The sequence below is a fragment of the Anguilla rostrata genome, chromosome 18 (genome assembly GCF_018555375.3).
Source record: "Anguilla rostrata isolate EN2019 chromosome 18, ASM1855537v3, whole genome shotgun sequence".
Lineage (NCBI taxonomy): Eukaryota > Metazoa > Chordata > Actinopteri > Anguilliformes > Anguillidae > Anguilla > Anguilla rostrata.
In genome coordinates, this window is record NC_057950.1 from 12091014 (window position 1) to 12116027 (window position 25014).

General features: G+C 46.1%; 1 protein-coding gene across 22 annotated transcripts in view; it reads left to right on the plus strand.

The window, feature by feature from the left end:
* LOC135244961 (neurexin-1a-like) overlaps positions 1–25014 on the plus strand; it is a 312297-nt gene that overhangs the window by 201803 nt on the left and 85480 nt on the right. For all 22 annotated transcript variants that reach the window (XM_064317659.1, XM_064317660.1, XM_064317675.1 and 19 more), the window contains one exon: positions 620–801. In XM_064317659.1, the coding sequence (XP_064173729.1) occupies positions 620–801 (182 nt within the window). The remainder of the gene's footprint in view (positions 1–619; positions 802–25014) is intronic.

The window sequence follows — 25014 nt, forward strand, 5'->3', positions numbered from 1 at the left end:
TGATAAGAGTGAAGTGAATGGTTTTCATATCTGGTTTTGTTCAGCAGATTAGGCAGTGACCTACTGGTGCATAGTCTTGTAAATTAGGAAGTGCATTTTCCTTCGCTTTAGTTTGTCTGTACTGCACAGCTGTAGAGAACAGTAAGAACAATGTGAGAGAGGTTGTTAGGTTGGAAATAGAGCAGTGGCCAAGATAGAAAGACACAATTAAAGCATGAAATGGATGTAGCTCAATGTGAACTGGGGCAAAGTATGGGTTAGAAAGGGAAAATTCTTCTGTGCACTTCAGTGTACAGAAATATCCTCGGTTCACAATACATAATCGTCATGACCTGAAAAACTTTTTGTTCTGTTCTTGAATGTCTGCTTGTCAGTTCCCTGAAGGCATTTTACAAACCTGGCTGATTGTTTTTCAGTTCTAACCACTCTGTTCGGGTTTCTTTGCCCCTGCAGAATTAGGTGGGTGTCCGATACAAGGGTTGAATTCAGGGCAAATGCCTCCAGTCCAGTCCAGCCCAGCACAGTCCAGATGAATCCAGGCCGGGGCCTGTTTGGTCCCCGGCCCACAGCGCACAGCGGTTCAGTCCTAACGCTCCCTGCTCTCCTCGTCTCTTCACAGCGGGAACGACGTACATTTTCGGGCGCGACGGCGGGCTGATCGTGTACACGTGGCCTCCGAACGACCGGCCGAGCACGCGGGCGGACCGGCTGGCCATCGGGTTCAGCACGCAGCTGAAGGAGGCCGTGCTGGTGCGGGTGGACAGCTCCTCGGGCCTCGGAGACTACCTGGAGCTGCACATCGTGAGTCCCGCACACTGCACCCCGCACTGACCCCCACACAACCAGACCACGATGGTGATGATGATGGTGGTGGTGGTGATGATGATGATGATAATTATGGTGATGATGATGATGATTACAACAATGCCGATGATGATGATGATGCTATATGTTGGCCATGCAGCACCCAGATCCTGTTTTCATAACAGCCTGTTTGCTCAGTGTAGGGAGACAAAGCACTGAAACTTTGCATACAGAATTCTCACACACACACACACACACTCACTCGCACACGTACACACACACACACACACACACACACTCACTCGCACACGTACACACACACACACACATGCACACACACACACACAAACTCACTCGCACACGTACACACATGCACACACGCACACACACACACACACACACTCACTAGCACACGCACACACATGCACACACACAGTCTTTCATCATTAACCTCTCCTCCCCTGCCGTTTTCAACTGCATTCTTGTGGCAGAGTGGGGCCTGTGTTCTCAGTACAAAGATGAGTAATCAGCACCTGAGCGATTGAAAGCGCTGTGTGTGATAGAGTGCAGGATGGATAGTTAGGTGAAGAGGAGGAGGAGGTGAGGTGCTGAGTGTAGAGAGGACACAGGAGTGAGCCTTACTCACAGGTCTCAGAAACTCAGAGCCAATCAGGGCTGACAGAGCCACTGAATCAGACCTGCAGTGCTCTGCATAGCAACTGCTTTCTCTCTGACTACCACTCTCTGTGCTCCTCTAGCTTTTCTGTAACACTCTATTGCTCTCTGTACGTCTGTCTGTTTTCTCTGTTTGCTTTGTACCCCTCTATCTTTTCTATCTTTTGTACCTTTCTATCGCTCTTCTTGTACCCTTTTATCTTTTTATATTTCTCTGTATGACTCTGCCTCTCTTTCTCTGTCTCTCTATACTGCTCTCTTGGTACCCATGAATGTTTCTCTGTCCTTCTCTGTCTGTCACTCTCTTTGTATCTCTCTATCTTTCTCTGTTTCTGCTACGCTTCCTCTTTATCCCTCCCCATCTGTCTCTGATAATTCAGTTCAGTTCACAGGGGATTTCTTTGCAGGACAAACCAAAGCCATGTTGCAGTCATACTGACGCATGTTATGAAATGCAACTGTCTCTCAGTTACAAAGTAAATATTACAGCACAAAAAGTTCAAAAATGTCAGCGTGTTTGGGAGAGAAAATGGGAGGAAAGCATAAAAAATAAATACAGAATACAATAATTCCTATTGCATCAACCCTGAGTTACACCATATATACAGGATTACAGTGTCCTCAGCCTGTTACAATGGGACTACAGAGTTTAGCCTTTGATCCTTTGGAGGATTGCTGGCTTTTAAAGCACATCAGAAATGAAGGGGCTCTTTGTGGGGTGGGAACTCTGTCGCCCCTTGTTCACTCAGAGGGCCAGTCCTGTGGCAAGGAGGAGGGGAATTTTGGGTGTTTTTCCTTTTGCTCAGTCCCCTTTCCCCTGCAGCGTCTTCAGCAGTGTTTTCACATGTGTGTGTGCAGTGTGTACATGAGTTGTGTGGATGAGTAGGGGGGGGGTGGGAAGGGGGGGTGCTGTGTGTATGTACGTGCTTGCATGTGTGTGTGTGTGTGTGTACGTGCGCGCATGCACTTTATTAGAATGTGTGTGTGCACTCCATTAGAACGTGTGTGTGCGCGTGTGTGCACTCCATTAGAAGCTCAGTGTTTACTTTTTCCTCAGCCTGATGTATGTCACCCTAATCTCCCGCTCCCATTTTCTCAATGACATGAAGCCCACTGAGGCCTGAAGGACACAATCGTAGCTTTCTCCGTAACAGCTGAATCTCCCCAGTAATGTGTTGAGATGATGATTTAAATGGCCCTCAATGGCTCTCTCTCTCTCTCTGTCTCGATCTCTCTTCCTCTCCCTCCCCCTCTCTCTCCCAATCCCCCTCTCTCTCTCTCTCTCTCTCTCTCTCTCTCTCTCTCCCTCTCTCTCCCAATCTCCCTCCCTACAAATGTCATAAAAAATATTATAAATATTATGCTTCACATCCATCCATTCCTTTGTATTCAGTCGAGTTGCACGGATTGCACGGACCAGGATTTTATGAGCGCTGTTAATATTCTTTTGTTTGTTATTTAGTTGCACTACTGTAGTTTCCCCTTCATTCTGTATCATTAAATGAAGTTGTTAATACGGAATTCAATCCGCGAGAATCTCTCTGACAGTTTCATTAAGCCTGCTTGCGGTATGCGATAGATTGATTTGATTCTCGGATTTATTTATGAAGAATTGTGTAGGTTTCATTGTAATCGTGAGGTTGACGTGATTTTCTGATTCATTTTTTCACCCTCTGGTCACACTCAAGCAGTGTCATTAGCATGTATTTGATTAGCAGCTCTAAAAATATAATTCCCATTGTATGTGAAAGTTCAGTCCATGCTGGTACTCGTGATAAGATTATGCAGACCGGGAAATGTAGAATGTAAAAATCCGTCCTTGAGCGTAGCCCGTGTTCCTAATGATGAACGCCGTCTCTCCTCTTTGATTTTTGTTGTGAAATACATATTCATCGTCCGTCCTTGCGGATCTGTATGAAGCGCACAACGTGACTGCTCAGACTCGTCCTCTCGTCGCGGTCTGAGAAACGTGTCGTTGTCATTACTGCTCAGACGTGAGACGTGCGAGACAGGAGAGCACAGCGCTTTTTCTTCTCCACTTGTGATTCGGGTGGATGCTGTTCAAGCCTCGTTAATGCGGCCGGTGCCCGATTACCTGTGTGCTGCCGGTAGTGTGGGATTGATCCTGCGCCTCTCTCTCTCCGCCAGGATGGTGTGTGTTCTGCCTTTTTGCCGGCTGCCTGATTGACGCTTTGCATCCCCTGTTTGTCGGGGCTAATGTAATGGCCAACAGCAGTCTCAAAAAAATGGAAGACGGTTCTTGGGCACCATTTTGTGTTTATGCAGTGAATGTTTCTTCATAGTTTTCTCTCTCAAGCTTTGCAGTAATTATCTGAATGGTGAAAACTGTGTTTCATTCCTGTTTTAATACATTGGGACATTGTGTGTGTGTGTGTGTGTGTGTGTGTGTGTGTGTGTGTGTGTGTGTGTCATGATCATATGTAAGAGCTGTGCAGTCCCCAGGGCACATTTACACATTGCAGATCCATAAATGGAAAAGGGTTTATTGTGTATGTGAGACTGCAGCGATTAACATGTGGAAAATGATTGGCTGAGAGAGCCTTTCCCCTGGTTGCCCTGATAGTAAATGGAGCAGAGGACACTGGAGGGGCTGGATCCGTCTATAAGAAACCATGTAATTGGGGGGAAAAAGTTTCTGCTTTCAAACAATTTTAACAACAGAGAACTATAATAGACAGGGCGATAAACAGAATTTGGTCCGTGTTGTCATCGTGGGTGGTTATTTATTCCTGCGGAAGGATACGGGGGGAGTGATGTAATTTGCGAGTCCCGGCGCAGCCTGCACGCAGCCACAGCAGCGCAGGCCGGGGCTGCTCTGGGGCCTGGGGACGTGTGGCTTGTTTTGTACCATCAGTCAGTCCCAGCAGAGACGCCTGGGACTGCTGGGAGAGGCTTTTTCCCATCCTCTAATTGCAAAAAAAATAAAAAAAGTCTCTTCAAAACAACCGATGCCGGTTCTCACCGGCTAAGATAGTGTTTCTGTGAAGTTAATATATTCTGGAAAGTGGAGAAGTACAGTGAAATAATGATTCCTCTGGAGCGAGGGAGCTTCCCCTGGTCCCACTGCAGTCTGACGGAGCAGAAGGTCTGCTGCTGATCGAGCACGCCTCTAATTGTTATTTCAGCCCGTCTCTTCCTTTTTGCGTTCTCGCAAAACGGGATCTCTGTCTGAATCACAAATCTGGGCCACTGAGATGGTCATTGTAGCGTGTGTATCTGTGTTAATTGACTCTGTGTATGAGCTTTTGCCTGTCAGTGCATGCCTTGCCTGTACATGTATATGCACTTGCATGCATCTGTGTGTGTATTTTCATGTGAGTCTGTGTGTTTGTGTGTGTGCGTATGTATCTGTGTCTGTGTGTCTGTCTGTGCTCCTGTACCTGCATTTGAGAGCCCGTTAATCTATGCCGTTAAGATGAGCAGACAAAGTGCAGTGATGTTAAGTCTGAGACTCATGGGTAATACTGATCTCTCCTGGGCAAAGTCGATGTCACGCGAACTCTCCCTGTTGCTGTTTGAACAGCACCTTCCATAGAGACGCGTTTAGCGTATTATGTTCCACCATCAAAAGAGCACTTTGTTTCGCACTAGGCTAGCACGCGATTCCCATGATGTCCCCCTCGCTCCAGCAAACATGAGCTGTTTCTAATTTGCCGGCTTTGTCACGAGATAAGGACTAGGGAATTCAGCTTTCTTGTTACCTTCCTGACCTTCTACCATAGAATGAACTGATCCATGCACCAGATACGGCTCCTACCATAGAATAAATAATCCACTACTGCAGGCACATCGGCACATACTGCATCTGTCATATAATATCTGTCCCGTTGTATCAGACTCAGCTCCTGCTATGGCATAGCTGATCTACTGCTGCAATGACAGCTCCTGCCATAGGATAACTGTTTTTGGGACATTGGACAGCTCTTACCATAGCTTACTTGATCCGTGGTACCAAGAACAGCATCCACAGTTCCATACGCCAGGGACATAGGAATTAACTGCCATATACCAGCAATTTGAAAGGTGGTGTATCACTCTGTAAATGCTTTGAATATAACTGCAGCTATTTTGTGTGCAGATAAATACATCTAGTTACAAAGGAACTAAAGGAGAGGCTTATGCAGAAATTAAGTGCACCTTATGTGAATCATCAGAGCACACATAAACATGTCATTTAGGAATGCATGAAAGACGATAAAAATATTCAATGAAAAGAGTCTTCGCAGCTCACTCTTTTCTCCTGTTCAGTTGCTTCTGGAATCAACCAAAGTGTCATAAAGCACAAAGAATAGTGGTTCCCCACGCTAGACCGGAATAGCACCAGCGGCTGGTAGCAGCATTGGCTGGCTGCCATTCTTTAAAGATTTTGGCTTGATGTCTGCATTGGCATCTGTGTTTTTACTCACCAATCCCAGATAGGTAATTTTGCTGACGAAATGTATGGGTTTTAATGTGTATGATTTCTTTCTCTCCAAACCTTTTTTTTTATGTATTATGGTTTTTTTTTCATATTTTAAATATTACTTTTGTTTTCCGATTAGCATCGACTGATTTATTGGACGTCCCTCATTCGTTTCTTTCTGGTTTCAGAGTGTCAGAGATAACTGTCTGTATTATTATTTATAGACAGCGGCAAAGCAGTTACGCAATGCCCGCCATGAGGACCAAGATGTAATCTGTGATTCAGTGTGTTACCAATTCAACATGAAAAATGAGAAAAAGAAAATAGAAGGCATTATTAAATAATAAGTGCAAATATAACCAATAATAACCAGTAGCACTTTCAATTTGGACTAATATTATATTTGGACTGTATTATCATCTGAAGTGAATTGCTTGTTCACTTAAAATGATAATAAATCCTTTAATCCATGACTGTTATAATGAATATAATTATATATGATAGCATAATTATATATGCTATCATATATCATTTACAAATTGATTCCCTTTTTCTGTATGAATACTTTAATATGTGAATTTGCGGGAGTAATTGTGCATAAGCAGTTGTTGACTTTCATTAAACCCCCTATTATCACTCCAGTATGCCTGAGGTCTGTGTGTGCCAATGGGTTGGATGTACTTACACACGTCTCGGTTTGTAAAGGGGGAGACGTAGCAGGCCCCTCCATTTGAATGATATACCTGACCTGAAAGTGCAGCGACTGCAGTGAGAATTAAACCTCATCATTCCTCCATTGTGAGGGCCAAGTACGTAGGAATTATCATTATTCATCTTTCACTTCTAATCATTTCTGCATTTACTCAAGCTCTGAACCACTAGAGAGCTAAGAGGTCTGGAAGGGGGGGGGGGGGGGAGATCGGGGAGGGGGAGGGAGGAGGGGGAGAAGAGAGAGAGAGAAGGAGAGGGAAAGCAGGGAGCGATCTGGGAAAGAGGGAGTAAGCGGGGAAGGAGAGAAAGAGAAGGAGAGAGAGGAGGTCCCACCTTTATTAGTGTGACAGGACATCATCTGTAACATGTCATTTACAATGCAACACGTCTATAACTTACAATTCCCGGAACAGTGAACAGAATTGCCCTCCTAGTGCCTAACACGGAGTAGATTTAATTTCTTTTCTCAGTGGCATCGCAGCAAGTGTGTTCATTTTGCCAGGGTCAAGAGGGTAAGGACATCAGCAGAATTAAATTATTTTCCGCTGCCGCTCTTCCCTGCCCCACTTCCTGTTGAGAGGATTTGTCAGTGACGTCACCCTCCCAGTAGGCCTGCTGGATTGCTGAGAAAATTAACATTTCGCTTGTTAAACTCCTCCAGACCTGACCAATTGAGTACCTATCTAATGGTTTGAAGTACACTATATGGCCAAAAGTATGTGGACACCTGACATACAAAAAAATTAGAAATTGCCACGCTCAGACTTATACTGGGTGCGTAAATGCCAGAAAAGTAATTAATCAAAGAATAAAGAAGGCTCCACATCAAATACACTTGAGCCATTAAATTTTAATAGAAGACGAAAACAACAAACGTTTAGCTTTCTTTGGTGTAAATCACAAAGGAAACAAGGAGGCCTCTATATACAGATCCCCTATGTTAAATTGAAGGCAGTTAAGGGTCTTGATTGAGTTGTCTTTAATGGGGCAGTTGCAATCAGTTCAGTGAAATGAAAAAGGGGGGGAGGGGTGGAGAATGTGTTAAATACGCAATATATAAGTAGCATATCCTTCAGTAGTAACAACTTTGCCTTACATTTCGTGTATCGTTAATCAACTAATTAAAGACAATGTGGTGTTGTACAGCAATAATTTTGTATTTTAAAAAATGGAAAGAGAAAAGAGGCATTTTTCAACAAGGTTAGTCTGTACTGAGATACACTACATGGCCAAAAGTATGTGGACACCTGACATCTCATCCAAAATTATTGACATTAATATGGAGTTAGTCCAGCCTGTGCTCCTATAACAACCTCCACTCTACTGGGAAGGCTTTATACTAGATGTTGGAGAATTGCTGCAGGGATTTGCTTACATTCAGCCGGAAGAGCATCAGTGTGGTCGGGCACTGATTTGGTGATTAGGCCTGGCTTGCCAGTTGACTTCCCAGTTGATCCCAGAGGTGTTGGATGTGGTTGAGGTCAGGGCAGGCCAGTCAAGCTCCTCCACACTTTTCTCAACAAAACGATTTTCACCTCGCTGTGTGCACAGGGACTCTGTCATGCTGAAACAGGAAAAGACCATCCCAAAATTGTTGGGGAAGCACATAACTGTCTACAGTGTGATTAATATTTGCCTTCAATGGAACTAAGGGCCCTGGCCCAAACCATGAGCAACTGCCCAAAACCAAGGGGTGTCCTGATACTTTTGTTCATATAGCGTATGACAAATTCTGTGAAATGGGAGGCATGTGCATGGAGCAGGTAATAGAACTGAGATGGACAGTATTTGCCTTGTCTAAGAGTGTGTCTAAAGCAGAAAGCTTGCCCTCTTTGAAAGTTGATGCAACGTTGCAGCAGTGTTATTGTTTGGATGAAACGTCATGGGAATCCACTGCGGTGACTCTGCACTAAGATGAGTCACCTGTTTACATCTGCAAATCACAAGCAGGGCTGCAGCTCCATTGAGAATATACTATATATATATATACGCGGTGTATTTATTTGCTGTGATATTTATTATATTTCATATGTGGGCCCATACGTTTACAGTGGTGGGCGACAACATAGTAAAGCTCTTTATTTGGACTAATTTAAAATCCTCTGGTGGTTTTCTAACCTACATATGGCTATTCAAACCATATATGAAACTCAGAAACTATCTTCTGCTCTCCTTACTAGGCAAACCATGATTTTATACTTTTAAAAATTGCTTACGATCAACTTAAATGCAAACACAGGCTCCAGGACCCAAGATAATATTGTCTACTATTTGTACACCAAGCTAGTTTGGCTGTTGCTTCATATACGTGTCATATTTCATCAGTGCCGCAGTTCCATAGAGCAGCTGGTAGAGGCGCAATTAGCTTCATCGTGCATGCTCAGGACAAGGAACAGAAGAAGGAATTTCAAAAGACTGTGCTTGGTTTTATCTAGTACTTGAGTAGTTAAAGCATCTGCATTTCAGTGGCCTATTAATGATTTACATAAATGATCTTTATATTCTCTATGGAGGTTGGAGAGAGAAAGAAAACTGCCTTTTACTGGTATTTAGAAACTCATATGCATTACATTACATTACATTACAGGCATTTAGCAGACGCTCTTATCCAGAGCGACGCACAACAAGTGCATCAGTTCAAAGTGCATATGCCACTGATCCACCATTCATTCATTAGAGAGGATGGGTGTTGAGCGATGATACCCGCACATGAAGTTTTTGCGAGAGAAAATTGAGATTTCATCACTGTCAAACATGCATTCCAGTAATCGCACATAGGAAACTATCAAAGAACGGAACAGTATTTATTCAGCATGAGCTCGTCCTGCAGCATCAGAACTGGGATGTGTCACTTGTGGAATTGAGACTGGCAGTTACTGAAAGATGTGGAACCCTCAGTGTGTTCTTAGCGTACTGTGCCATTGTATTCATAGCCGCATGGGTTCCATGAAAAAGAATCCATCAATGGGAAGAAGACAATGAGGGCTGGGGGTGGGAGGGGGTGGGAAATCTATACTGCATAAGTGTTGCAATGCTTTCTTTATACTTTGTACAGTATCAATGCATTGGGGCCAAGTATCTATATTTTATCAAAATATGCATTTTATAATGCATTCCATTTTGTATGTTATGATTTTAATGCAGGATGTGGAGGTTAAAGACCACCCCCTGTGGAGCACACTAAAACCATTTAACTGCACACCTCGTGGATTAACAGGAGCATTCACTTATTTTTGTTAGATGTTTAGAGTCACTAAATAAAGGTTATTAGCAAGAGATGTGCCGTTTTCATGGTAACACATGAGGGTCAGACTAATAACTGGAAAGCAACCACTGCAATCCCATAATAGACATTAGTTTACAACACAATGGAAACAATGGGAAGTTACTTCATGATTCCAGCTAATAGCCCCAACCGCAGATACTACCTATCAAACAGGCACTCATTCTAGTCACTCTCGTTCTGTGCCAGTAGCTATCCAGCATTATGCTAGCTTTACTGTCACTCGCGTAACTGAAGATGTGCTGTTAAAACTCAATTTTATCTTGGGTCCGAATGCTTTCACAGTATGTTTTCTATCATGGATAGCCAGCTAGCCATCGACTCCATTTGAATCAAAACTACAGCTATACTGTCGTAGAAAGACCACAATGAAACTGTCTTTGTTCAATTTATGATTTCAACTATTTGTTCTAGTCAAACAAATGAATAAAACAAGCGCAAATCTGCAATAGCTGCAGCCACACAGGCGCATGCATCCATGTGTGCGTGCATCCATGCACACACTCTCACACAAACATGTGACCTCTTCTTTGGCTCATGACTAACCTTTCCACAAAACCTTGTGCAAATCTGTGAAACAATTTGTGAGTTATGCACCTTTTTGTGATAGTCCATGCCCATCGCCACGCCCCCTCTTGGTCAATCGGCCTTGAAAGTTACTCAGCTCTACCTTCGGTCATGACCAACGTCCATGCCAAATTTCAGCCTCCTGGGGCGAAAGCTGTGGCCGCTATGGGGTGGGACACTTTTTGTGGACCGACCGACAGACAGGACTGACAGACAGAGCTATAGAGCTGCGGTCGCAGCTAAAAATAGCAACATATCCCAGTGTCGAATCGCAATACTGTATCAGTGTATCAAAAAAAAAACACGAAGAATCGCAATTGTATCATATCATATGACCCAAGTATCGGGATAACACTGTATTGTGAGGTCTTGATTCTCACCCCTAATGAGGACACAGTTATTAAAAGATAAAAGATTTTCAGTCTTGCCTTATGAAGGTCAGCATTTGGACTCGCCAGGGTCTTTTTTTATTATTACATTACGATGTCCAATATTTATTTGCTTAGTGCTGACTCTTATCCAGGGCAGGTTACACAGCTTGTAATATCCATTTATACAGCTAGATATTTACTGAGAAAGGGTGCAGCTGTACTGATCCACTTGGATTTGAACCTGTAACCTCTGAAATACAAGCTACGCTCCTCAGTACATGGCAATAAAGACTGTATATTTTGTTGTTATTGTCAACCCTTGACCATTAAGCCCACCACTGAAGTAAAGAGGAAATGAGTACATATTCTACAACACTTTCTAGATGCAGTGTCATGGTTTATCTTTAAGGGGATCAGGCTTGTAACCATTATGTGTAAAACGCCATGCACTGTTGATTATAAGGAACTCTGAGGTACTCTAAGTACATCTTTTTTCAGTAGGTAGTTTGACTCTTGGTTGTATCAGTCTTGTAGCCACAGGGCAATCTGATGCACACAATGTGCACATATATATATATATATATATATATATACACACGCTTACTCAAACACACACGCACAGATACATACATATACTTCCTTTTACAGGAGTTTTTGGGGGAGAAAGCGGCAACTGTTGTGCTTGGTCAACTAGCACAAATGGTGCCGCAGTGCATTTTGGGACACGCTCTCCTCTTTGTGTTAACTGCAGTCACTGACTTCATCCGGTCCTTTTTTTATTGCACTTAATTATTCCTTGGGGACACTGTGTGTGTGTCCAGCTGCGCCTGCCATTCTGGGGTGGGGGGGAGTGGGGGGGCACAGAATTGCTACCACGGCGACACAGGGGGAGAGGAACAAAAGGCAATTTCGCCCAGGATGAGCCTGGAATTACTTACATATATCTCTGGCAAAGACTAATCTTGCGGCGTGTTTTTCATCTAATTACTCTTTAATTGTTGACCATGCCCTGTCGTGGCATCCAGAGCCACATGTGTGCATGAATGCATAAAATATTTATCTGCTTGTTTTCCTTTCTTTATTTATTTTTTTAACCGGACAACTTAATTAAACTCGCGGCAGTGTTGCTCACAAACTACGCTTATTTCCTCAAAGGGCTTTTTTAAATATGCCGCACATGCATGCTGTTTTTAATTAGATTTTCAGAAGGAGTATTTCCTTGGAATTCTCTCCAGAGTTCCCCTGCATGCATCTTTATGCCCATCTATCTATCTCTCTATCTTTTTGCTGTAGCTACTTAGTCATAATAGCCAGTAGGTGTACCCTGGACTTTGTCATTAATGGGGTCTGATCCTGTTACAACAATTCCTGTTTCCCCACAAAACCACTTTGTCTCATAAGATATTAGCTCCGTACAAGGGACAGGAAAGGAGAGGGGAAACCACACAGTATCATAAGAGGTAAAAACACCCAACACCAAACCTAAATGAATGTATGAAACGAGATCTGCTTTTTTAACGGTACAAGAATATTCACATTTGGCTTCATCAGCAGAAATGTCCATCTGATTCTGTTACTTTTATGAATTATAGATTTCACGACCTCCATGTTTCCCCGGGCATACTAATCAATATTTTCAGGACCAGCTCGAGGGCAAGAAGGGTGTTTGTTAGAGCGTGTTCTAAAGAAATTCAGTTGAATAAAATTACAAATGCCATACTTAGCACTTTTATTTTTCAGTGTGATATTGGTTTGATGCTGGCTATTGATCGGAACCTTTCTGTGCCACCATTAGCTCATTACCGCTCAGATTGTGGGGGGGTGTCTCTTGGGTGTGATATGGTAATCCCCCTACCCCCATCACAAAGAGGCACACAACACTCATATCATGCATTTTCACAGGGAGTCCAGTCAACTGGAAAAACATTGTTAATGGGTTTTAATTTGAAAGTGTGTGTGCTAGAGACAGAAATAGAGAGTGTGTGTCTTGTGTGTTATTAGTATTGTTAGGATTGTAATAAGTCTTCCATTGAAGGTCAACAGTGCACTCAGTGGAACAGTAAATAATGCAAGATATCTTTGTCTACTGCAGCTTCTTTAGAATAACCTTTAAGTGAAAGACACATATTGTTTTAACTCAGTTATATGAACATTGCTATATATGTAAGTGTATATGTCTTATAACTGTAAGATATCTTCTTTAGGCGTAAAATTACAAATGATTCTGTGCAATGCACCTTGTAAGCAGTGAGACTAATGAACGTCTATGGTGGGAATCAGCCCTCTGCCTTCGCTGCACCCCAGGCGCAGAACAAACACAGCATCCGCAGTAATTAAAGCCAAACCGAGACTGCGGTTCTCCCTCTCCCTGCTCCTCTCCCTGTGAGTCTGAGGCTGAAGGGAGCGTACGCCTCCCCTCCTCGCCTCCACGCAGGAGGCGGACCCGTGGACTCCTGGTCCCGTTTGCACATCGAAGCCCAGGTCCTCACCTCTGGCCCTGGAGGGTCTGCCTTAAAATCAGGGTTCAGTTTAGACCTCTGAAACCAGGTAAGGGAAGCAGCTGCTTTAATTGGTCAGTTAAGTGCTGTGAACCAATGATAGACAAGCACAACATGCAGCTTTCCAGGGCCACATTGGGGATCCCTTCTTTAGGCGAATATTAGTGACTTGCCCTCCACAGGAAACCTGAGAGTAAGGAATGTAGTTTGGAGGAGTGAGGGAAAGCAAGAAGTCAATAAGCGCTGAAAAAGTCATTTTTATCACACACACACACACACACACATATAATATACATATATAGTATTTGGGGTGCAGTGCAGACATTACTGTAGCAGTTAGCGTTGCCTGCAGCAGTACCTGCCCATGACTCAAGCTCCACTGTCCGTTGCTGACTCAGTTCGGGACCTTTGTGTACTCACTTCACGAGCCGTGTTATTACCGCGAAACGATGCCGTTATTTATATGACAATATTACAGGTATCGAACGCGCACCCTGGTTCCTGAGCCCCCCCCCGCCCCGGCGGATCGATGAGCAGCAGTCCCGTCTGTGTTCGCTTTTTAATCCATACTCCCTCCTCTGTAAACTTACCTACACGATCATTTCGCCGCGGGGGCAGTTACGGGGATGCCAGACTTGGATTAATTGCATAATCGTTACCGCTTCATGAAATCTTAATGGAGGCTTCATAAAGTAGCTTGCAGGGAATGATCATTTCAGCGTTGGAACGGCCAATACCGTCTCTCCATCTCGCACCAAAAAACCAGGGGGCGGGCGGGCGGGGGGGGGGGGTTCTCAGGAGCGCTGTTCTGCTCGAACTCAGGCTCCTTGCTGGTTTAAAGGGGGCTCTCAGCACTTCCAGTTCTGAGCCTTGTGTGCGCTTCCGTGCGTGCTGATTGGCTGCCCCTCCTCAGAGGAAGTGATGCACCCAGTATTCATCCTCAGAGTCGCTGTTGTTGTGCGTTAACTCTTCCCATCGATTAAAGCCAAGATTCAATTTCAGACTCATTAAGCGGCGTCCAGGTGAACTCGGGGAAGAGAGGGGGATGAACAATGCTTGTCGTTTGAAGCAGCCCGCGGCCATAAGGAAAATAGATACTGCTGACATTAACTAGAGAATGTAGGGAGGAGGCGGAGGGGTGATGAGGACGGAAGGAGGGAGGGAGGGAGGGAGGAGGGAGAAAAACAAAGCTGAGAGAGAGAGACGAGAGAATGTAGCGGAAGTCTGACCCATTGTGCGTATTGAGTTGCCGGGACCGTGCAGCTCAGAGAGAGAGGGGGGAAGCACTTTGTTAAAGCGGGGGCCAAGGTGTCACATCCTGCCTGGGCGTCCCTGCGGGACGCCGGTGCATTGTGGGAGCCGAGGACGGGCGCAGCCATGAACTCCTCACCTCGCCGTCCCTTATCCCGGCCGCCTTAAAGGCGCCATTATTCAGCACAAAGAGCCACCGCGGTGTTTATCTCCGCCATCGCCACGGCGACGTTGGCCGGAGCGGTAAAAATAAGAAAAGGCACGGCGGAGCGCGGCAGCGGCGAACGCGGAGGCGCGCGGCGGATTTGTACTGCCTTTCCGCCGTAATGCGATGGCTGATAAACCCAAAGACAAGGAAGGAGAAAGAAAAGGGAAGGAGAGAATAAAGGAGCAGAGGAGTTTGTAAAGGTTAAAAGATTCTATTAAAAGCAGAAGCTCGGGAAGGCAGGACAGAAGATGAAAAGGCTCCAGGCCTGGAGTGACAGGAGTGTAGCTCACTTGAAGTTCTAAGCAAATGGGAGAACTGACAGGCAGGCTGCACTGCTCTCGTCTAATTGGAAACTGTAACTTCCTTTACCCTTCTGCCATCCTCACACATCTGCACGTACTGCGCCCACACAGACTACGCAGCGCACACACCCACACCCACACTCACTCTCACACGCACATAGAACACGCACAGTCATTCACGCGAACGCACACACGTACACACACCATGCACGCACATCGCACAACACACACACACACACACACGTCTCACAACACACACACACGCATGCACACGCACACTCTCTCACTCACTCACTCACAAACACGCATGCTACAACACATGCACACACATCTCACAACGCACACACGCCCACACACACACCACGCTTTTGCTACACATCTCTGAACACACCTGACACACGACACCACACACACACACACACACTCGCACACACACGTACACTCTCACACACGCACACACTCACACACACTCTTTCTCTCTCTGATCTCCGCTGCAGTCTCCCTGGGCTCTGCAGGGAGTTGCGGTGACAGGTTGTCAGATGCGGTGATGCTGCCAGACCTTCTCTGGCCAGCTGCTAGCGCCGGCCCCCAGGTCCCCGAGACGCTCGGTGGCATTAACACCGCCTCGCTCCTCCGCACGGCTGGCGCGGCCGCACCAGAAAGGAAATAAAACGACGGGGGAGGGGACGGGGGCGGAAAAAAGCCAAGCAATTTGCCGCCCTGAAAGAGCGGCACCAGGCTCCTCTCTGCCTCCGCCTGCAGCCCGCGTCCTCCGTCCCGCTTCCTTTGTCGTCTTCATTCCGCTTGGCGGACGCCGGGCAGAGACGCGCCGCGCCTTCGTCTCTCCCCTCCCATGATCCTCTGCTGCTCGCATTGTTCCGCGCCGGGTTGGGTTCGGCTCGTCCGTGCCAGGGAAAACAGGGCACACCTGCTCCCCTCTCCCTCTGTGCCCTGGCACGGGGCATTCATCACGCTCCAAGCGGTAGCTGCTCGGTTGGGTCCGGCCCCGCGCGCTGGCGCGGGGAGAGCGCTGAGTCAGGACGGCGCTGCAGAGCGCACAACGCTAACGCTAAGGAGGGCAGTCCAGTTCCCCCGCTGGACGTCTTCATCAAACTGGCTCCGCCCATCCTGCAGAGGGCTCTGTGATGTCATAATCTGAGAGAAGAGAGGGGTGTCTGGCTGACATCACTTAGGCGGCTCTTTCTGTGGCGTTTGTGATTTTGAGGGGGAATAACAGAATGTGGGTTGTTGCTTACAGCAGAGGAGTGTGTTTACTGTGTGTGTGTACGCACGTGTGTGTGTGTGTGTATGTTTGCGTGTGTGCATGCCTTATAATTCTCCACTACAGGTGTCATACAGTCAGATGACATTTGCGGCAAGGCACAATTGTACGAGCGTGAGGAGCTTATACTGAAACTGAGAAGCATACTGGAACCACACCCTGCAGTGCAGCGATGGTGGAGGGGCGCAGACAAAGAGGCAGAGTGATAAAGGGAGAAAGTTATTGATAATGGATGAAATCGATGATAATAATGAAGGAACAATGATGAAGAGCGAGGAAGTAATACCAGTGAATTAGAGGTCTGGGTCTCAGAGGGTCGACGGCGCCATGGCGACGGGCCAGACTCTGCAGCAGGCTTAAATCTTGCTCTCCACATTTAATTAAAAATCCCGACTCGGAGCGGAAGTGGCGAGGGCTCGGGCTTCTCTTCGCCGGGGGGGGGGGGGGGTGTCGAGGAGGAGGGCTGCGGCGGTTTTTCCGTTAGCAGGAACAGAGACGAGACTGACAGACTGGCTGTTCTGACCGGCGTGAACCAGAGGTTGCGAAACTTCGCGCTCCTGTCACGTTCACAGTCACTGATCACAGAGCCAAATCCAGAGGAAGTGGGTTTTTTTTTGTGATTTTTTTATTTTTATATTTATTTTTTTTCCAGATTCAGAGATGAAATATTCAGACAGAGCGGGCCGTGGAACGGGCAGGCCTGTGGGAACGGCTTTGTTCTCCACGTTCTGTCTGTCGCCCCCCGGCGGTTCCGCACCGCCTCTGATGTGCAGGCATTTCGTTTGTGAAGAACCCAAACGTTGTCCTCCGGCAATCCCCCCACCTCCCACCGCTCCCCCACTCCCTTTTGTATTGGGATCACCTGGATTAATCCTTGGGTAATGTTGTAGGTATAGCTGTCCAATCCTCCCTACTATCCTGACAACACAAATTGTTGTTTGTTGCGCTTCATCATGAATTGGCCTTCTTGGTGATGGTGCATTTTTGCCGTCCTGAGAGTAACACTGATGTTCTCCAGTTCTGTACGTCGCTCTGGTCTGTGCCATCACTTATTTCCTCTTCTTTTATAAGTTTTTTTCTGACCAAAAAAAAAAAGGTTGGTATGCATAATGCATGTTCTATCAGAAAAATCCTCAGTATAAACTTGTTCAATTATCATTCATGTTAGTCTTTGGTGTTGCATGCTGTTGTGGATTGAGGGAAGGAAAAGAAAAATGAAAATGACATTATCTAAAGATGTTTTTAGACTGGATGTGTTGGCATATTTTGTGGGAAGTTTAGTCATAATACCGCCTTGTAAAAGCATGTAGTCTTGTACCATGTGCAATGCTCATACAGTATATCGCAGGCTCCATAAACAAGCCCCGTGCTTATTTTCTATGTAGGTTTAATAACATTTTATGTGTTAATGCACATGCTTTATTCCAGCAGATGAATGATCATTTCGTTATAATGTAAAAGCCTGTCTCTAAACTGCCAAATGCTATTTTAAAACTGCCATTACTCCTCGTGGGTGTATGGCTTTCTGCGCTGTTGGTAAAGGAATGTGAGCTTTGCTCATTTGCACATTTATTGCTCAAGTATGCACGTTGCCGGGATGCACATCGTGCTCCCTTTTTGCCATGCATGTGCAGAAATGTGTACGAATGAACTCACATGTGCATTGAATGACTTTTTCACACTTATAGGAACATAATTCGCCAACTGCGGAGAAAAGATAGACACTTGAAGTGTCTGCTAAGCTGTTTTAATTAACTGGTTTTGAAATGCTTGACCGTTTCTAAATGTCGAAATGCTCGTATTGCGGTTAAAAGGCCACAGAAACTAGGCTGTAACCTAAGCAGCACGGCTTTCAAGAGCATATCTGTGTTTTACATTGTAGCCCATTTAACCGGATGACATTAGCAACGGTATAAGAGGTACAGCAATAGCATGTTAGAATAAATGGAAACGCAATAAAACATTGTTTGATCTTTTGGAGACAATGGCCTTCTTTTAATTCTACAGAATTGTGAAATTGTCAGCATCAGCATATACCTTTTTAAGCGTTCATCTTCGAAGATTATAATTACAACATTTGCAGTTTCATACGTGTCTATTTTCCGCATGTTAGGCACCAAATTTGCCCGGAGCGATTTACGAGAGCAAGTTCTTTTTCCCTTGGGTCCATTTTTTTTTTCTTCACCACTGATATTGTTTAACTTCATTTCACTATGTTTATTCGCCGTCTTTGTTTGATTTATTGAGACGCAGTTTTTCAACGCTGATGCTACTCTAGCAGAATGGGCTAGTTAATTGAATTCAAACCAGAGCAGAACGCCTTTGGAGAAAATTGAGGAGATAAAGGGAATAAGGGCGTGTGACTCCATAAAGGGAGTACGGTTTACCTTCGCAGATAAACAGAGCGGGCAGATTACGAAGAGGCAGGTAGGCAGTTATGATTATTATTTTAATTATTTTTCCCCATCTCGAGTTGTGAGTTAGCTCTGAAGTGGCATATCTGCTAATGTGCAGCGCTGTCCGCTGCGGCGATAAACCCAGCGGAAGCGGGCGGCCCTCACGGTGGAGCTGTCAGACGATAAATCACGCCGTCCTCGCCGTTCGGTTCGCTTCCTCTCCGCCGTTCTCCACTGCTGCCTTTCCAGGGGGCGCAGTAGGTGGGCGGAAGGCAACCATTAGAAAACGTCCACGGCTTCGATTCGCTCTTCTTGTTTAGGGGGGGGGCAAATTATGGATGCTGGGAAACTGCTAACCCTGCCAATTTCCACGCTGTTTCTGGAGACAATGACCGTGTAACGACGAGTCGCTGGGTGCTAATCTGCCCTATCCGCTCCCTCATTAACCACTTTCCACTGTCCCACACCTTTCAGTTCTGCTGACTGAACCACTACTGCATGGGTCAACCAGCATGGGTTATCGCCGCGGGGAAATAAAATATTTCCATTACCCCAGTGAAAATCAAATAGTCACAGCATGCCTTTAAACACGCAGAAACTCATACGTGCATGCACACACACACACACATACACACACACACAAATGCTGAATCATTTTCAGGGACATTATGATACAGGGTGGGAAAATGGAAAGCTGGATTATTCCGAGGTGCAGTGAAGATCCTGCCTCTTCCGGTGCTGTAAGCTCCAGGCTCTTGAGCATTTTCCACCTGGCTGCGTCTGCTAATAGAAGCCATTTCATTAGGCCCGCGTGCATGCCGAGGGGACTGGAATGTGGAGCCATTGTCATTTATTATTTATTTTTCCCATTCCATCCGTCACACTGTTCAACCCCTGTGACCTTTCAACAAACACGGTCTCTCCCCCTCTCTCTCTCTCTCTCCTCTACACACACACACACACACGCACTAGAAGCTGTGTCTAGAAGCTGACAGTTAGAAAGTCGAGTGGGTCAAATGCACGTACTTTCAACCAGCTGGAAAACATTACATCTGGAAAGATACGCCATTTGTGGAGAGATGTAGCTTTTCAGAATGTCAAATCATCATTCATGAAGGGATTTAATAAGGCATTAAGTACGTGGCCGCATTACCAGTTTAGTGGCTATTAACTAAAATGTCTTTTAAATTATGCATTGTTTTAATGTAAATATTGCTACGGCTATTAAACACCATCCAGCACAACAGGCAGTATTGATTCCAGAGCGCAGCCGAGCGCTGAAAGCGTGCGGGACTGTGAGATCACAGCTGTAGCCAGCATTAGAGCAAGGAAAGGAAAAGGCAGCACAGGGAGACGTGGCTGGACGGGCGTGGCCCCTGCAAGCGTGTGGCTCTTGTTCTTCTCTCATCTCATCTTGTAGCTCAGGTTTGTCTTCACGTGGGCGTAACGTTGGCTTGGTACTGTTTCGTTTGGACACGCGGAAAAGGGATACCCTCCGTATCTGATTTTCTGGTACCTGTTCACGACAGTGAAAGTTACTGCCCGTGCTCCCCGCGCATAAAAAAAAAAAAGTGGTTTTCTTTCCCACAGTTGCTGTCAGGATTTATGAAGGCCGTTTGTATTCGGTCATCCACATGTCTCCTCACGCATCCTCCTGGTTTTTTATGGACTCACATCAGAAAACGCTCAGCGCTAACCCATAAAAATCAGAAACCGCTACTTACCTAACGTCGCAGGTGCTCCGAATGCAAGTGTGCCAGTTTAAATGCGGTACGACACCTTATTACAGGTGACACATTTCCATGTGTTAAAATGATTTGTACAGTAAGTCTGACGCTCAGACTCAGAGGTGACATTTACCTATGAAGATCATACAGTTATCAGCTGTTTTACATGGTGGTGGGGAGGTGGGAGGGGGTGGTTAGGGGAAGTTGTGGAATGTTGGAGCAAGCATGAGAGTGTGGGATTTTATTTTTTATTTTATTATTTGTGACAGCTGGACATAGCAGCAAATGCTTTGTCGCCAAATGTCACGAGCAGCCCGTCCTTCCAGGGAAATAAATTGGCCCCCGTGTAGCGGTGTGGCCAAACAGGAGCCGGAACATATGGCAGAGATCAAGGCTGGAGAAGAGAAGGCTTTTTTTTTTTCTTCTTCATCCTTTTATTTTTTTCCTTGCCCGTGGTTTAGCCAGGGCCCAATGATGGATGCGGTCGTTGGCGCGTCGAGAGATGTGCCAGAATGTTCTAGGTGGCTGGCCCGCGCGCCGTGTTCTGTTTGGGCCCGACAGTAGAGACAGATGGAAGGTGTGACACTAATGACAAATGATTTCATTTATCCGCCCCCCTCCCCACATCGCTGTTCAGGTGTGATAGATTCCAGAACTCTCACCTGGCTGAGGTGTAGGAATCTGTAGCAACAACCCCCCGGCGCACGTGAACACGCCCCCGTGTCCTAGATTTGTGTCTAAATTTCCGCTCTGACCTGCCCTGGGGGAGAAGGGAGGGAAGAGCCGGGGGGGGGGGTCAGTGGCTGCTGGCTGGAGCCAGGTACTGTAATGATGCCTGCGTAATGTCTCTAATTTTCTAACGGGACACAGTAATGGGGCGAGTCACTCAGTGGACAGTTCTGTCACCATTACAGCCAATGCATTAGAGGAAACATCATCCCCAGCCAGCGGATACAATTCCCATATTTAATATGCGGCTCCAAATGTATGTGTAATTAGGGTCTAATAAGTTTAGGCTGGCTCGTGTCTGTCTCTCTCACCTCCCCCTGTCATTGAGAGATGGTTCCACTCTGAAGATGAGTTTTTTGTTTTGTTTTTTTTAGAACAATGTCAGGCACGTTTGTCCTTTTGGATATTTATATACACATGCATAAATACGAAACTGAATTACAGATGAGTTGTAGCAGCCATGCTTGCAACCAATGACATCATTTAGCTCCCTTGATAAGAAGCTACTCTGTGCAAAATTGCTTGTTGACTCTTCCCAGGCTTTTGACTCTGTGAATCATGCAGTACTTTTACAAAGACTAAACTGCATTGGCCTTAGCAAAAATGCAGTCGGCTGGTTCAACAATCTCTTATGAGGCAGAATTCAGTGTGTTTGTACTAAGAACTACAAGTCTGAATTTTTCGAGATCTTTACAGGTGTTCCACAAGGCTCCATTTTTAGACCGGTCTTATTTTCTATTTTTATAAATGATTTAGGGAAAGGTATCCATCCAGCAATAATTCACTTTATAACATGCAGATGACACATCTATACAATTACTTCCTCCCTCCAGCAAGCTGTTGGTGGCCTCCAAGTTGCTTTTCAAACACTTCAAACCACACAAAGAATTTAGTCCAATCTGCATTCTTGTCTGTAATAGACTGGTGATATCCTGTGTATGCATGATCCCTCCTCTTTGTTAGGAAAGATAGATTCCATTATCAGGCATCTTTGTGCTTTAATGTCCTCATTGTTTTACTCTTTGAGTTCTGCGATTGGGCCTCTCTGACGCTGCATTGGAGACTCCATATGTATATTTTGATTTATAAATCTATTCTTGGCACGCTTCCTCTTTATTTTCGTAACACACATTCTGTTTCTCCTAACAGCTGCCACACTCGGTGCTAAAGTTTGTTACTCCATCATGTGCTTTATGTCAACTCTGATTCTGGCAAAGCTGCCTTTTTCACTTTTCACTTGAAATAACAGAGGAAAGCTTTAAACTGGAGACAACCATTCGGGATCATCCAAGAAACTCTTAGGGAAGAATGTAATTGCTTTTAATAGACAATGCTGCCATTTGCTGTGTGATATACTGGAAAGGGATTGTATTTTATATCCTAATTGTTTTGCTGTTTTGGTTTGTTATTGTCTTGTTTATACTCTGTTTTATTCATTTTTATGTTTATGTCTTGTTGCTGCTATCTTGGCCAGGTCTCTTGTAAAAGAGATACTGTATAATATTTCGAGAGACCTCCTCATTTAATGAAGGTTAAATGAAGATAAGTACTATAAAGGAAAGTTTGATGACAAGCTTTTTACGTTGGCTTGAAAAAGGCAATGTTGAATTACACGTGTGTGAGATTAGAATAGTAACTAACATTGATTTGGTTTGAACTCACATTGATGTTACAAAGCTAAGGTGTCCCACCTTTCCAGAGATTTCATTTGTTAATAGGCTTTGCAGGAGAGATGGTTTGTATCTGTGTCAGCTGCAGCGACCGATTGTGACGTTGGCTGGAAGCGTGTTGTTTAGGTACTAAATGTTCCATCGATGTTAATCAGTGGGAAATCTTTCTGAAATATATCTGAAATATTTAAGCTATTGGCACAAAAAAGACAAGCTGTGGAATCCCATTCTAGGCGAACCTGCATACTGGCCAGATTCGGTAGGTCTAGCTGAAAAGCTGTATGAGAAGTAGCATACGGAAAATTGATGCGGAATAAGAAGAAATAATGAGGAGAACACTCTCCTCATGCCTCTTATTTTTTAATTTTGTTTAACTGTGTAGGCGGAGGGAACCTCTCTGTCACCCGGATCCATGTAGAGTGCTAATGTGCGTTTAATGTGTGAAGTCGTTGTTCAGCCCGGTGCTGCCGGCCCACGCAGGTCAAGCTCAGGGGTGTATTCGTCTCCGTGATGAAGCGCAGTGCTGCGATCTTTCTAATGACGCACGGCGAGCAGAGACGGCCCTCCGCGGCGAAGCTCTGTAATTTCCCTCCGCCGGGGTCAGAGGGGACCTCCGCTCCGCTGGTGACGAGCGCAGAGTTTCTAATTCGCCTCTTTACCTCATAACCAGTGCGCATCTCACAGGTAGACTGACTTGAAGTCCTTCACGCCTCAGACGAACCAAGCAGTGCTGTTCTCTTCTCTTGCTGTATTTCGCTTTCCCGTTCTCACTCTCTCTCTCTCTTACTTCCTCCCCCAATCTCTCCCCTCCTTCTCTCTCTGAGCTCAGTTGATCCTCATGTGAAGCATGCTGCCGTTAATGAGGACCTCAGTGGGCTGCGTTGCGCTGGACTGAGCGGCCCACAGGGGGCAGCGTGGCGGTTCTGCCTCGCGGGTCCGCGCTCCCCGAGCTCCCCCACTTTCTCAGTCACCGCGCCCCTCTGCACGCCGTCCCTCTTCGGGCCCCGCCCCCGAGTCTTCCCGCGCGCGCCGCGGAAAACACGTCCCGTCTGAGCTCCCGCCTTCATCCACTCAGCGGGACGCGTGTTGGGGCCCCTCTCGGGCTGCGCGGCAGGGGCGCGGCGTGTGATTAATCTGCCTCTTCGCCGGGCGCGCGGGCGCGGGGAGGCGGCGGCGGCGGGCACGGAGTCTGCCACGCGGCGCTGGAAAATGAGATTTTTATCTGGTGATGGAGCTCCAGCCTCTATTACACAGGGAGCGCTGTCACTGACCATCATCTGTAATGCTCAGAGACGCCGGCTCGCCTGGAGGCGAGGGGGGGGGGGGGGGGGGGGGCGGCGGCGGCGTAGCAGATAATAGCATTAGCGACAACGGTCATTACTGACAACTCCTGACACGGCGATGCGAGCGAAGCACCTTTTGCCCCGCGACCTGCCTAATGAGCGTCCTCTAAAAACAACCACAGCGGGGGGGGGGGTGGGGGGGGGGGGTGGGCGGGGGGAGAGGAAAAAAACGGCCTTTGCTTTCGTTTCCTGCCGCAGCGCCGCACATTATCTCACGATCAATTTTCTGCTGCTGTTTCCTTTGTTTCGCCGCGGCTCCTCGATTGCGGCGGCGCTTGGGCTGAGTTAGCAGCTGTCGCGCTGGATGCTGTTAGGCAGATGGGCCAGCGAGTGGCTGTCCCTGCCAAAGCCAATGTGTCTGCGCTAAGTGACGCTGGAGATGGCTGGATGTGTGAACAGGAGGAGGGGGACGGCGGGGCAGTGGTCACCCCCTCTATCGGTGACCGGCGCTTCGCACTCATATGGTTCAGTCTTGTACGGCTGGTGAACCTGTGCGCTTAGCCATCTGTGGGCACTGAAATCTACTTTCTCAAGGGACTACTTCCGTACTGTTCTTGTTCATGCAGCCCTGTGCCAGGGAGGGAAAAAAATGACCTTTGGTACCTCACTGAAGGAATTAAAAGCGTTTAATTGCCTGTTTAAAGGCCACTATCTGCCTTTTATTTGTTGTTTTCAACCACACATTCCTTGGGATTCATTTCATCTTGTTCCAAAGATTTTAAAAAAACAAGGTCCTACTGGCTATATGATAGAAATATATTAGGGGGGACATTA